Below are 14,867 nucleotides of genomic sequence, written 5' to 3'. Positions count from 1 at the left end.
TTACAAAAGACAACAAAATTGGAATGCACTCCGGTACTAGGGAGCAGAGTCGAAGAACGCACAAGTTTTCAGTGACCAAGTGACTCAGTTAAAGGTTTGTTTGATATATTTTCAATATACTTCACTTATTTTGAAATTATTTGTATTAAGAAAGTGAGAGTCAATTATACTTTGTCAGGAAAGGTACTTGTATATCTGTTTGTATAGCTCGGTTGGTAGAGTGGCCGTGCCAGCAACTTGAGGGTTGCAGGTTCGATCCCCGCTTCCGCCAACCTGGTCACTTCCGTTGTGTCCTTGGGCAAGACACTTTACCCACCTGCTCCCAGTGTCACCCACACTGGTTTAAATGTAACTTAGATATTGGGTTTCACAATGTAAAGCGCTTTGAGTCACTTGAGAAAAAGCGCTATATAAATGTAATTCACTTCACTTCACTTCCTTTTGTTTATTTTGTACACAAATGTGTCGGAGTACATATGATAACAAGACAAAAATCGAATATCAGTAATTATTAGTTTGTTAAATAGAAAAACAGTTGCTAGCAGTCGGTGCTAGCTGTCTCTGTTTACATGGACAAGTCAGTCTCAAGTTCAAAAAGTTGAATTATGAAATGCAACTTTACCCGAGCAAAAACTATGCATATTTATCCGGGAGAGTCTTGATACCAATTTCCTTGACGAAGCCACACACAAAGTTGGTACAGGCCTCCATGCTTTTCCAAGTTTTCATCTGTTTTGTCATGTAGAATGACGTCGGAGCACAAAATAGTTTAATATGTCTGGGAACTCCAGTGACGGACAATCCTCGATATCACTCGACAAATCTTTTTTGATAAAATATATGGATCTATTCCATTTCTTGGTTGGATTTTTTGCTCGTATTTATCAGGGAGATCTAGGCCCCTTGCATACTCAGAGAGTGTGCATGCTGCTTGCTGCACAACAGCCATTTTGGCTTAGTTGACCACCGCTTTTTAAAAATTTTTTTTTTTACTTCCGATAGGAATTCACGTGTCGGAATACAAGCAATTAGTGGGCTAGTTCCAAGTGATTTAGTAAGACTGCGCGTGCAATTGTAAAGTGCAGCAGACCGCATTATTTAAATAAAGGATTTTGTGTGTACTATACCTCGCATCACCACAGAGACACTCATTTACTACACATTTATGTTATAATGCTCCTACCTGCAAAATTGTGCCATGTTTGCAAACATGCGAGAGACATATACCCCTTTTTATGGGCATTTTACAAGCAGTCGTCCAGTGGAGCTACATTGACACCACTTTTTTTCCCCGCAAAAGGTGCATAGGAGGGAGGCTGCACTTACTTCGGTCGAAACGCAAAAATGTATACTTCTTGGAGTTTTTTTCATTTAATAATATATATTGTATGTAAAAAACAAACAAAAAACAACATAAATAAAAAATACTAAAGACACCAAAACTCATCAATTGAATTGAGTTTTAATCAGCCCCTAGGTCCTCTAGCAGCTATAAAATTATAAAATGATGTACGGTAGCTGAATAGTCAATATGTCTAATATTTGTTATTTCTACCGTCCAAAATTTTGACACACACACATAGGACGGACGATTCCGGTTTGTCCATTGTCGGCCTTTGCAGCACAAGCACTGATACTGAACTGTCAGTTTGTACATCCTTCTAACACGTGCTAAATAAAACAGGAAATACTGTGCTTGAAAAACAGCACTGGGTGTTGATGAATCACATTGCGCGTGCTAAATAATTATATTTGCATCTTTGTCTCCCAGTACTGTGGGTGATTTGATGATCAGCATATATTTTGCGTATTAATGAAGACACAGACACAAAATGGATTGGACGCCTTTTTCTGCTCACTTGATAGACGCAATCAACTTTGCACACGTTTAGTAGATACACTTTGTGTGTGCTACCAAGTTTTTATGTGTTTTAGTAAAGGCAAACCTTTAGTAAATCAGGCCCTCAGTGTGATGTCTCATTTAGAGCACCTGTGTGATGATCACGTTTACACAAGTGTTTCTACATGTAATCGAGGATCGCAATGATTTAAGTCTTCATACTCATTTCAAACCAATGTGAAGAGGGAAGTTTGCCAAACATCTAAAAATACAGTACAACCTGCGATAAAGCCCTATTTTGGAGTGTTATGACCAATACTCTGTCATACCAATCATTTGTACACAAATAAAGAATGTAGGATTCACAATATTATCAGAAAATGATCAGAGACAGTTTGCATTGATTTAAGGAATAAATAACCAACTGAACAACAACATATTACTTCAACTCTCATCCCCTACCCCCACATCAGAACGTGACGACACTGCAACATGAGGTATAAACGTTAAAACATTGAATCTGAAGAATATGTGAAAGTGTGACTCCTACCTTGTTTATTTCCGTGACTACCTTCTTAAAGTTTTGTAATCAATCAGATATATTAACATGGCAAAGTGTGGAGAGAGTGTTTTGCATATTACCCATAGTGTATTTTAGTGGATTTATATGAGAGTATTTTTTTAATTATGCATGATGCTTGAACATGTTTTATAATGTCCACAAAATAAAATGAGCAGGATGTGTGTTATGTTGACCGTGTGTTAGATATCTGTGTTGGTTATGGTTTATATGCACCATGAGTGGTATAGGTTATTTAGATTGGGTCATGTAAATTAATGCTGCGCTCAATACACTTCAAAATAAAACTCATAGTCGCCCACCAAATTTGCTAACATTATCAACAGATACTGTATGCAGCAATTAGGCTTACAGGTAATTCAAATTTAACTTGAGACACACCGCGGGCCAGAATTCTTATCTAATTTGTCATCACCCGTAATTAAGCCAAATGTAATGTAAAAGTAATTTTCACAGCACTTTCCACCACAAATTACTGTAGCGGATATTCATTCAAAAATGAGCACCTCACTAAGACTATTGATATGGGTTTTAAAACAGTGATTCCAACACAATGGGTAAGAGGAATGTGCTATACAAAAAGTTCTAGAAAGGTAATTCGCAGAACGGCTAACTCTGCAGGTGTGTGAAAAGATGGCATTCAAACAGCACACAGGTTTTGTTATTAGAGCTCCAACTCAGTACTAATATGGTTTAACAAAGCAGAGCTGAACGTGCACACACACACGAACGTGCACACACACACACACACACACACACACACGCACACACACACACGCACACACACACACACACACACACACACAAACACACACACACACACACACACTTGTATACTGTACGTTCGGCATTCCTGATATCAGCAATTCATGCCAACAAAGCTTTCTGTGGCCACTCAAGGCGGACGATACTGCAAATTTTGATATCAGCCCAACACCAAGTAAATACAGGGCCAGTATTGTAGATACTTTGTACTTAGACATCTTTGAAGGATCGTTGGATGATTTTGCCTTTAATTTGTTGATCATGCCAGGTGTTTTGTTCCTAGTTTGTCTTTCTAGATGTCAGGTGCTTTGACCAAAAAAACAAAATACTCAGAGCAGAATCAATCTACAGGCATTTTATTATGATATCAACCAAATAAAAAAGATTCCAATTATTACATTCAATCGCCTGAGCAAAAACAAAACCAATAATACTGTACAGCTGTCCCTTCATTTATGCTGTAATTTGCTTCTGGACATGACCGCGATAAATGCATTTTCGTGAGGTGGGAATCATTAATTATAAATTAAGTATTTTCATAGCTAAAGCATAAAAAATGATTGCAACCCGAACTTTCTAAGACCGTTTTTCAACATCATGACAACCCTCTAGACATGAAATAACCCTTAAGCCACCTTTACACTATTTCAATGCAATATAGTGATGCTGGGTGAGGCTGAGCCTTGGCCACAATACTGATTGGTTTGGTCTCCTCTAATGGGCAATACTACTGTACTATTGATATTTATAGTTCATTTGGTCATTGTATGATTTAAAATGCTCAAAGTAGGACCAAAATATTGCAGAATACACTTTGACAAAAAATCTGCAGTGTGGTAGATATGGCAGTATTTGAAACACAGTGTAGAGAGGGACATATGTGTACAAAAGCAAAAACGCTATTGTCTCCCTCAAACCCTTTGACTTTTTGCAAAAACTCGCTAATTTGTTAAAGAAAATATAGAAAATAACTAAAAATATCACGCTAGTACAGGGGTGTCAAACCTACGGCCTGAGTTTGCCAAGTATAAAAATGAGCTGTTTTTTTTTTTTGAACGAAAGAAACTGCTGTTCTAAATGTGTCCATTGGATGTCACAATAGCAATTCTGTTAGGCAAGCCAACGGTTTATACCGGGGCCAAGCAAGAGGTACACAGTAAAGGGTGACTGTGACTCCTCGTCCTCGACCCAGTACATGAAACTTAAAACCTGCTGTTTTATGGTTTCTGCTTCAAACTCATCGTCATTTGGCACCCTCGTTGCCCCAAAATGTCTCTGTCAAACACGAGAAAAGTGAACATAAGCCTTTGGAATAGTTTTTACCTCTGTTTCTTACGGTTTGTTGAGTTAGCACTGGATTGATACGTGGACATGACCAAGGAGGTATTTGATACCTCGAAGAGTTTACATGTTGTGTTTTTTGTTCAATCCCGGAAAGACTGTGACTTAAAGTGTAGTCCTGGCTTTGTAGATACACTGAGACCAAGTCTAAATTCACCGTGTTTTTAAAGCTGCACCAATTTCCTTAACCTGACTCTCGCCAGATCCTTGTAGTTCGCTGAGCTCCACACAAGGATCTGGGACTTCTCAATAGGGGATGTATTTCAGAAGGCGGGGCCTTGTAAAAAAACATCGAAATTAACCCGTGACGCTGATGAGAGCGACGCTGAGAAATCCAAAACAGAACAGCCGACATATTGGATAACGACAGAGCGAAAAGTTAGAGAACTTTTACTGAAACAATGCAACAATGTCAGTAGACGATCGATGTCGTTTGTGCAAAGAAAATATGCGAATAAAAGGCTTCATTGGGAACAGCAAAAAAATATTTCACAAAGTCGCCAACGAAAAAAGCATAGACTAACGTCTAACAGAACTTGGTTTGAAATTGTTGAACGTTCGGGAGAGACTGTGTCGAATATGCTTCGTTGCAATAGCAGAACCAATGTCAGCACACGACTCCTCGCTGCGTGCTGCCATTGTTGTTTGAATCAAACAGTCGCTTCGGCGCTACGTCACATCTATGAAATCCCGCCCGGCGATCCTGATTGGTTCATTATTTTTTGCTATCTTGAAGGAGTTTGCATTGCCCTCGATCCCAGATCCTTGTGTGGAGCTCAGCCAACTACAAGGATCTGGCGAGAGTCAGGTTACAATTTCCTCAGAATTTTCAACAACCTTCATGTGTTTTGTCTAGAAGATTACCGTATTTTTCGTACTATAAGTCGCAGTTTTTTTCATAGTTTGGCCGGGGGTGCGACTTATACTCAGGAGCGACTTATGTGTGAAATTATTAACACATTAACGTAAAATATCAAATAATATTATTTAGCTCATTCACGTAAGAGACTAGACGTATAAGATTTCATGGGATTTAGCGATTAGGAGTGACAGATTGTTTGGTAAACGTATAGCATGTTCTATATGTTATAGTTATTTGAATGACTCTTACCATAATATGTTACATTAACATACCAGGCACGTTCTCAGTTGGTTATTTATGCTTCATATAACGTACACTTATTCAGCCTGTTGTTCACTATTCTTTATTTATTTTAAATTGCCTTTCAAATGTCTATTCTTGGTGTTGGGTTTTATCAAATAAATTTCCCCCAAAAATGCGACTTATACTCCAATGCGACTTATATATGTTTTTTTCCTTCTTTATTATGCATTTTCGGCCGGTGCGACTTATACTCCGGAGCGACTTATACTCCGAAAAGTACGGCATTTGGGATTTGTACGTTTTCAGATTGTGCTTGTTCTATTTTTGGTCAAAGTAAATCAAAGACAACAACCTGATTGATTGATTGAAACTTGTATTAGTAGATTGCACAGTGAAGTACATATTCCGTACAATTGACCACTAAATGGCAGAGGTGGGACCAAGTCATTGCTTTGCAAGTCACAAGTAAGTCTCAAGTCTTTGCCCCCAAGTCTCGAGTCAAGTCCCGAGTCAAGACAGGCAAGTCCCGAGTCAAGTCCAAAGTCAAGACTAGAAAGTCTCAAGTCAAGTCCCAAGTCCTGCATTTTGACTTTCGAGTCCTTTCAAGTCCTTTTAACCACAGACTAATATTTTTACACAGATTGTGTATGCTTTTAAAACGCTGTATTTATTTATTAAAACAAGTGCATTTGAAATTGCAGGAAAAAAAATAGTGCTGACATTGCAATTCATAATAGCACTATTAACCAGTCATTTTAATAGTTTAAACAATTTTAAACATTTAACTCATTCCTTTACAGAATAAACACATTTGCAAAAACAAACATTAACATACTATTGGTTGTATTTTATGAAAATAACATTACCACAAAGTTGAGAAGGAGCAAAGATCTTCAATATTTGTGAGAATCACAAAGAAATCTTCTGGGGGAGGATGACACCCCTACAGGGTTTGGTTTACAAACTTTCAGCCCCACCTAAAACAAAATTCACCAGCCGCCACTGATTATGATGCATTCTCATTTTAGGCAAAGTATAAGACAATACTTTCTTAACAGTATAATTGTAACCAGGAATAAGTCTTCAAGTAACAATATTCAAATACTAACATTGTTGGGTAAGACAGCATTTGGTTTTATTCTGAATCCAGTGAAACAGATTGGTGGTTTTAGCTGATATAAAGACTTTCAGGTGTTTATATATGTTTAAGTATTTGGCAGACGCTTTTATCCAAAGCGACATACATAAAAAATAGATATAAAACAATCACTGTAAACATTATCATTTAAGGAAAGAATGTAATACAAAATATCAATACAAAGTGTCAAGACAGAATAAACTCTCTGCTGCTGCAGCAACAGAGTTACAGTCTATAGGTCCCTAAAATATATAGATATCTAATGTATTCATACATTGTTTATGTACGATATACGCATGTATATATAATCTAATCATATTGTTTCTTCAACTTAAAAATAGCTGACCGTTTTTTTCCCCTTTCTCTGGGATTATATTCCCAGTTTTGATCTCGGACGTCTGGTCACTTATAGCGTATAAGAATATTATATTACTGTTAAGCAAACTATGAATAATAAAAACGCCAAAACATGTGGCCGTTATCATAGCTACACGTATGACAAAAAAAACGCGTGAAAATCAGTGGTATTCAGTGAGGTAAGATGAATTAAATTTGTTGACAGTTCATTGCTCCTGCCAAATGAATTGCACTGAGTGGAGCGGATCACCACTCCAAGATGGCGGCTCCGCGTCTCGTCTGCGCCAGTAGGCAGTAGCGCCCAATGCTGCGTACCCTTATAAGATGTCTATGGTTATAACGTTAGCAGTGAGTTTACAGCCTCACTGATTTAACTACATAGCAAATAAAAGTCATGTTACTTAGCCAATAAACGTTATCTTACATTCAAAACTTACCCTTCTTTGTGCAACTTCAAATGTCGAACGAAGTTGGAAGTTGTTGCGTCTCCGTCTGTAATATTCGAACTGCGTGATTTGCATACGGCAATTCGTTTTTTGTTGACCAAGTCGTAGTTTGTATACCCGAACGAAACCAACTTTGGCATAATTGTTTCTCACTGCCGCATTGTTTGACAACTCATGTTCGGTGGTTGTCCTGCAATTGGATTGGATGAGAGCTGTGTGATGAAAACAACGTAGATTTAATTTGATTGGCTGTTGTACTGACAGCACACACGCTGACACGCAGCACACACGCTTATAGACACAGACGTATAAAATGAAAGATACGGAGTGCTCGCAAATAACTTTTTAAGCTTTGGGTTTTGGGGAAAGTAGCAAGTCATGTCAAGTCAAAAGCCTCAAGTCCAAGTGAAGTCACAAGTCATTGATGTTAAAGTCTAAGTCGAGTTGCAAGTCTCTTTACATTTTGTCAAGTCGAGTCTAAAGTCATCAAATTCATGACTCGAGTCTGACTCGAGTCCAAGTCATGTGACTCGAGTCCACACCTCTGCTAAATGGTAACACCCGAATAAGTTTTTCAACTTGTTTAAGTCGGGGTCCACCTGGAGTTGTCTTTATTTTTAAGTTATCGTGCCATGATTTTACCATTCCGGCCCACATGGGAATAGATTTTCCTCCATGTGGCCCCTGAGCTAAAAATGAATTTGACACCCCTGCGCTAGTATAATTTAGATTCGGACATCACCCTGGATTCCATAAAGTCGACATGTGGATCGATCCACCCACCTTCAGTGACCACTCCAGTTTAGGGAGGCTTCACAAAACAATGCACTAAGTCTTTGACTTTCTTAAGGTTGTTGTGGGACCCAAATAGGATGGATTGCGTTTTGCCCAAGCTATCAATACACTTGGGCAAAACGGAATCCATCCTATTTGGGTCCCAAATCAACCTTAAGAAAGTCAATGACTTCACTATAAAAGTGGGTGACATTGTTATCACAAGGAAGGATAAGGTCACCTACCTAGGTTCCATTCTAGAGGCTAATCTTTCCTGTGATAAAATGGCAACAAAGGTAATCAAAAAGGTCAACCAACGAACAAGATTTCTCTATAGAATCTCCTCTCTGGTCAACAAAAGCACCATGAGGATTCTAGCGGGAACTCTCGTTCAACCCTTTTTCGACTACGCATGCACCTCCTGGTACCTTAGCACCTCCAAATCCCTCAAATCTAGACTCCAAACATCCCAGAACAAGCTACTCAGATTACTTCTAGACCTCCACCCCAGATCACACCTCACTCCTACCCACTTCTCAAAAGTGGGCTGGCTCAAGGTGGAGGACAGAGTAAAACAACTTGCACTGAGCCTAGTCTATAAAATCCGCTACACCTCCCTGATACCGAAGTACATGTCAAACTACTTCCTTAACGTAAATGACCGCCATAACCACAACACCAGGGGGAGCTCCACTAACCACGTTAAACCCAGATTCCGAACTAACAAAGGCCTTAACTCATTCTCTTTCTATGCCACATCAATATGGAATGCACTCCCAACAGGTGTAAAAGAAAGGGCATCTTTATCCTCCTTCAAAACTGCACTAAAAGAACACCTTCAGGCAAGTGTTGATACCAACCAAACCTACACCCCCCACCCCTCCATATCCCACACCCCGGATTGTAAATAATGTAAATAATTCAATGTATATACTCTGATGAGTATCTTGTGTGATGACTGTATTATGATGTTAGTATATATTTGATAGTATTCGATTGTATATATCTGTATCATGAATCAATTTAAGTGGACCCCGACTTAAACAAGTTGAAAAACTTATTCGGGTGTTACCATTTAGTGGTCAAGTGTACGGAATATGTACTTCACTGTGCAATCTACTAATAAAAGTTTCAATCAATCAATCAATCAAAGCACAAAGCAGGATTTTTGGTCAATATAAGCATTAGGAAAGCATTTCTATATAACGTGCTATGCGCAGCAGGCAAATAATGTCGGTGTGATAAAATAGCTGGTGATCACTGTAGAGACGTGATCGTGTTACGTAACTACTAATGTCACTTTAAGTATGCCAGTCGAGCTAGCCGCTGCTAGCTTAAAACTGCGCACGAAATATGACCGAATTCAAATATACCCCCGGTATAATGGCACAGTTTTCAAACTAAATAGGCACTTTTTAAATTGAACCCAAGACTCAAGTCACCTGTTGTTGCTGATGCTGGTGAAGACACACAACACCTGGTCCAAGTAGGCAGTCATGGCATCTCGCCATCGCTTGGAGAGCTGCTGGTCGTTGCCAGGACCGGCAGGCAGGTCCGCTGTGGTGGACGAAGGCTCGTTGTTGAGGGAACCGAGGCTGACTTCCGTGGGGGCGAGCTCCAGCCGCAGCTCCCGCACGAAAGCGCCGAACTTTCGCATGAGGAACTCCAACCTCAGGGTCTCCTCAGAGCCGGAGCCACCTATTCGTAGTTTGAGTTCCGTCCACAAGGCTGGATAGAACAGACATTCCCGCCATCGCGAACAAACGGCCGAGGCCCGAAGCTTGTCTCGGTCGGACAGAAAAGAGAATATATGGACGATTAGCTCGCTTGGTAAAGCCATGGCTCCGACACCACCGCACAGAGCCATGGCGAGCTACGAAACTGTTCCGTTGAAGCGATCCGATCTCAAACAGCCACGACCTCACTTAAAATGATTTAAAAAAACAAAACCGTGTCGCAGTATCAGCAGTCTTCTTTTTCTCGCTAAAAACAAACAGCTTCCCAGTTTTGCCTTCAATACTATCGGACCGCACCACTTCCGGTAGCCGCAGGGGAGTGAACGTTTCAACAAAGCACACGGCAACGTGCACAAAAGCCCACTTGCAAATTTGGGAAATTATTTGAAAATCATTTTTTATCAAACATAGCGCTATGTTTAGCAGCAGTGTCGGTAGCACACGTCGGAAGTGGTACCTTGAATGGATTCGTCCCGTGTGCTCCTATTTTTGCCATATCCATTTCTGCCACGGGGGGCAGTGTTTTTCCTGTTGAAAAAGATCTGACCATGAGATTTTGGAGCCAATTCATTCCCAGACACACCCCCTTATTTTCATCAGCCACATCCAAAGCTAGAAAGCACAGCAAGGGCTGGACTTGGCGGTTACGTTTGGGTTAGTAAATCCCAACTATTCTCTGAGGGTTATGTTCTTAGACCTTTGCACACATTTTTTTCAGCCAACTTCCACTCCACTTTTCTGGCTTTAGAGGTGGGGGAAACCTCACATACCCTCATCCGATAACACAAATAAAAAATGGCATAAAATGCTACACTTTCAAGGTGGTAATTTTAGGTATTGGTCAAATTGTGCAAAATCTGTTTTTTTTATTTCTTTCAATGCACTTTAAAGGCCTACTGAAATGATTTTTTTTATTTAAACGGGGATAGCAGATCCATTCTATGTGTCATACTTGATCATTTCGCGATATTGCCATATTTTTGCTGAAATTATTTAGTCGAGAACATCGACGATAAAGTTTGCAACTTTTGGTTGCTGATAAAAAAATCCTTGCCTGTACCGGAAGTAGCGTGATGTCGCAGGTTAAAGGGCTCCTCACATTTCCCCTCTGTTTACACCAGCAGCGAGAGCGATTCGGACCGAGAAAGCGACGATTACCCCATTAATTTGAGCGAGGATGAAAGATTCGTGGATGAGGAACATGAGAGTGAAGGACTAGAGTGCAGTGCAGGACGTATCTTTTTTCGCTCTGACCGTAACTTAGGTAAAAGGGCTCATTGGATTCCACAATTTCTCCTTTTTCTATTGTGGATCACAGATTTTTATTTTAAACCACCTCGGATACTATATCCTCTTGAAAATGAGAGTCGAGAACGCGAAATGGACATTCACAGTGACTTTTATCTCCACGACAATACATCGGTGAAGCACTTTAGCTACGGAGCTAACGTGATAGCATCGTGCTTAAATGCAGATAGAAACAAAATAAATAAGCCCCTGACTGGAAGGATAGACAGAAGATCAACAATACTACTATCAGGAGACACCGAACCAAACACTGGACCTGTAACTACACGGTTAATGCTGTGCTGCCTGTCGAAGCTTAGCAATGCTGTTGCTAACGACGCCATTGAAGCTAAATTAGCTACGGGACCTCGTCAGAGCTAAGATAAAAACATTAGCGCTCCACCTACGCCAGCCAGCCCTCATCTGCTCATCAACACCCGTGCTCACCTGCGTTCCAGCGATCGACGGCGCGACGAAGGACTTCCCCCGATCATCGATGCGGTCGGCGGCTAGCGTCGGATAGCGCGTCTGCTATCCAAGTCAAAGTCCTCCTGGTTGTGTTGCTGCAGCCAGACGCTAATACACCGATCCCACCTACAGCTTTCTTCTTTGCAGTCTTCATTGTTCATTAAACAAATTGCAAAAGATTCACCAACACAGATGTCCAGAATACTGTGGAATTTTGCGATGAAAACCGAGCTTTTTGTATTGGATGCAATGTGTCCCAACACTTCCGTTTCAACGATTGACGTCACGCGCATACGTCATCATACATAGACGTTTTCAACCAGAAGTTTCGCGGGAAATTTAAAATTGCACTTTATAAGTTAACCCGGCCGTATTGGCATGTGTTGCAATGTTAGGATTTCATCATTGATGTATAAACTATCAGACTGCGTGGTTGGTAGTAGTGGGTTTCAGTAGGCCTTTAATGTCCCAAGACATAGATAGATAGATAGATAGATAGATAGATTGATAGTACTTTATTGATTCCTTCAGGAGAGTTCCCTCAGGAAAATTACAATTTCAGCAGCAGTGTACAGAATTGAGATTTAATTTAAAAAGTAAAAAGTAAATAATGGGGGTATAAATGGAAATAAAATAGAAAATATTACTATAAGAATAAAAATTAGAAGCAACAATAAGAATACAAATATAACAGTAAAAATAAGAATACAACAAGAGAAACTAGGCAGTAGTGACCATGTTATGAAAATGTATTGCACTGTTATTGCACTGTTTTTTGTTTTTTTCAGTATTGTTATTGTTTTGCATCCCCTGTCATCCTAGGGGCGGCATGGTGTAGTGGGTAGAGCGGCCGTGCCAGAAACCTGAGGGTTACAGGTTCGCTCCCCGCCTCTTACCATCCAAATCGCTGCCGTTGTGTCCTTGAGCACCTTGGGCAGGACACTTCACCCCCCCGGTGCCGCTCACAATGATGAATGATGGGTGGTGGTCAGAGGGGCCGTAGGCGCAAACTGGCAGCCATGCTTCCGTCAGTCTACCCCAGGGCAGCTGTGGCTATGAAAGTAGTTTACCACCACCAGGTTTGAATGAATGATGGGTTCTCGCTTTGAGTGTCTAGAAAAGCGCTATATAAATGTAATCCATTATTGTTATTATTAGTACCCACCCCCCAGAGAGGAGTTGTACAAAGGGAGTTTTTTAGTCTATTAGTCCTGCACTTGGGATGAAGCAGTCTAGCACTGAACATGCTCCTCTGGCTACTGATAACAGTATGCAGAGGGTGACTGGCATCATCCATGATGCTCAATAGTTTTTCCACAGTCCTGTTCTCTGCCACCGTCACTAGTGAGTCCAGTTTTATTCCGATCGTAGAGCCGGCCCGCCTGATCAGTTTCTCCAGTCTGGAGCTGTCCTTCTTAGATGAGTGAAACCTCAGAAGGATACTTGAAGACATCCCCAATCTCACCCACATGTCTTCCTATGAGGAAGCAGTGCCTGGGGACTCTATTAGGCTCTGCTATCTCAGGGACTGAGGTTGCCAAGGTAGTCAAAGAGTGCGTCGGTGGCAGGCCGCTGGATGAGATACGCCTGAAAATTCCTTAAGGCTCTGTATGCTGTGGGGCTGACATGGTTGGCAAGACTCTGCAGCATTGCATGAACGCCGGGGGTAATGCCTCTGGATTGGCAGGCCGGGGTGGTGGTTCCCCTTTTTAAGAAGGTGGACCGGAGGGTGTGTTCCAACTATCGCAGGATCACACTCCTCAGCCATCCTGGAAAGGTCGATGTAGGCTTACTGAAGACGGGAGTCAGCCGAATAGTCGAAGCTCATATTCAGGAGCTTAGTTTCCTTCTGTGGAACTGTGGGCCAGCTCCATACTGTCGGCAGGGTCCTTGAGACTGCATGGAAGTCTGCCCAACTAGTCTACATGTGTTCAATGGATTTGGAGAAGGCATTCCACCGTTTCCCTCGGGAAATCCTGTGGAGTGCTCCAGGAGTATAGGGCATCGGACCACCTGATTTTGGCGATCCGCTCCCTGTGTCACAGCTTAGTCCGCATTGCCGGCAGTAAGTCGGACCCATTTCCAGTGAGCGTTGCACTGCGACAGGGCTGCCTTTTGTCACAGATTCTGTTCCTAACTTTTGGACATAATTTTTAGGCAGTCAGAGCCTTGAGGGAATCTTGTTTGGTGGTTGCAGGATTAGGGTTCTGCTTTTTGCAAATGTTGTGGTCCTTCATCGGGCCGTGATCTTCAGCTCTTAGTAGATAATTTTGCCGCCTATATGAAGTGACTGGGATGAAAATCAACACCTCCAAATCTTAGTCAATAGTTCTTTTCCTGAAAATGGTGGCGTACCAGGATGAGAGTCTGTCCCAAGTGGAAGTTCAAGCACCTTGGAGTCTTGTTCACGAGTCAGGGAAAAATGGCTAATGAAATCGACAGGTGAATATGTTGAATGTCTGCACTGATGCGGACTCTGCATTTGTTCATTGTGGTTAAGAGGGAGTTGACCCGGAAAGCTAAGCAAATTTTACCAGTCGATTTATGTCCCTACCCTAACCTATGAACATGAGCTTTGCATAGTAACCGAAAGGACAACATTGCGGGTACTAGCGGCCAAAATTAGTTTACTCCGTAGGGTAGCGGCGCTCTCCCTTAGAGAGAGTGAGAAGCTCTATCATTAGGGAGAAACTCAGAGTCAAGCCGCTGCTCCTTCACATGTAGAGGAGCCAGATGAGGTGGCTCGGACATGTGGTCAGGATGCCCCCTGGATGTTTCACTGGGGCACATCCTACTGGTAGGAGGCCTTCGTGGAAGACACCAGGACCTTGGGATTACCTGGGAGGAGCCAGATGAAGTCGCCAGGCAGAGAGTTCTGGGCTTCTCTGCTTAGATTACTGTCCCCGCCACCCGACCTTGGATAAGCTGCCAAAGATGGATAGATGATCCCATGATGAGCGTGGGCATGGTTTCCTGCACCTCATGAAGCAGAAAAGTGTTGTTGTGGCACTGCCGGATAAAAAAAAAGGC

General features: G+C 41.4%; 1 protein-coding gene across 1 annotated transcript in view; it reads right to left on the bottom strand.

The window, feature by feature from the left end:
• LOC133646370 (F-box only protein 33) overlaps nucleotides 1–10,582 on the bottom strand; it is a 39,435-nt gene extending 28,853 nt beyond the window's left edge. The window contains exon 1 of the mRNA XM_062041654.1: nucleotides 9,789–10,582. Within this exon, the coding sequence (XP_061897638.1) occupies nucleotides 9,789–10,213 (425 nt within the window). The 5' untranslated portion in view covers nucleotides 10,214–10,582. The remainder of the gene's footprint in view (nucleotides 1–9,788) is intronic.
• Nucleotides 10,583–14,867: the final 4,285 nt, after the last annotated feature.

This window comes from Entelurus aequoreus, linkage group LG03 (genome assembly GCF_033978785.1).
Source record: "Entelurus aequoreus isolate RoL-2023_Sb linkage group LG03, RoL_Eaeq_v1.1, whole genome shotgun sequence".
Lineage (NCBI taxonomy): Eukaryota > Metazoa > Chordata > Actinopteri > Syngnathiformes > Syngnathidae > Entelurus > Entelurus aequoreus.
The sequence above is the reverse complement of the archived record's forward strand: the minus strand, read 5'-3'. Positions and strand labels throughout refer to the sequence as shown.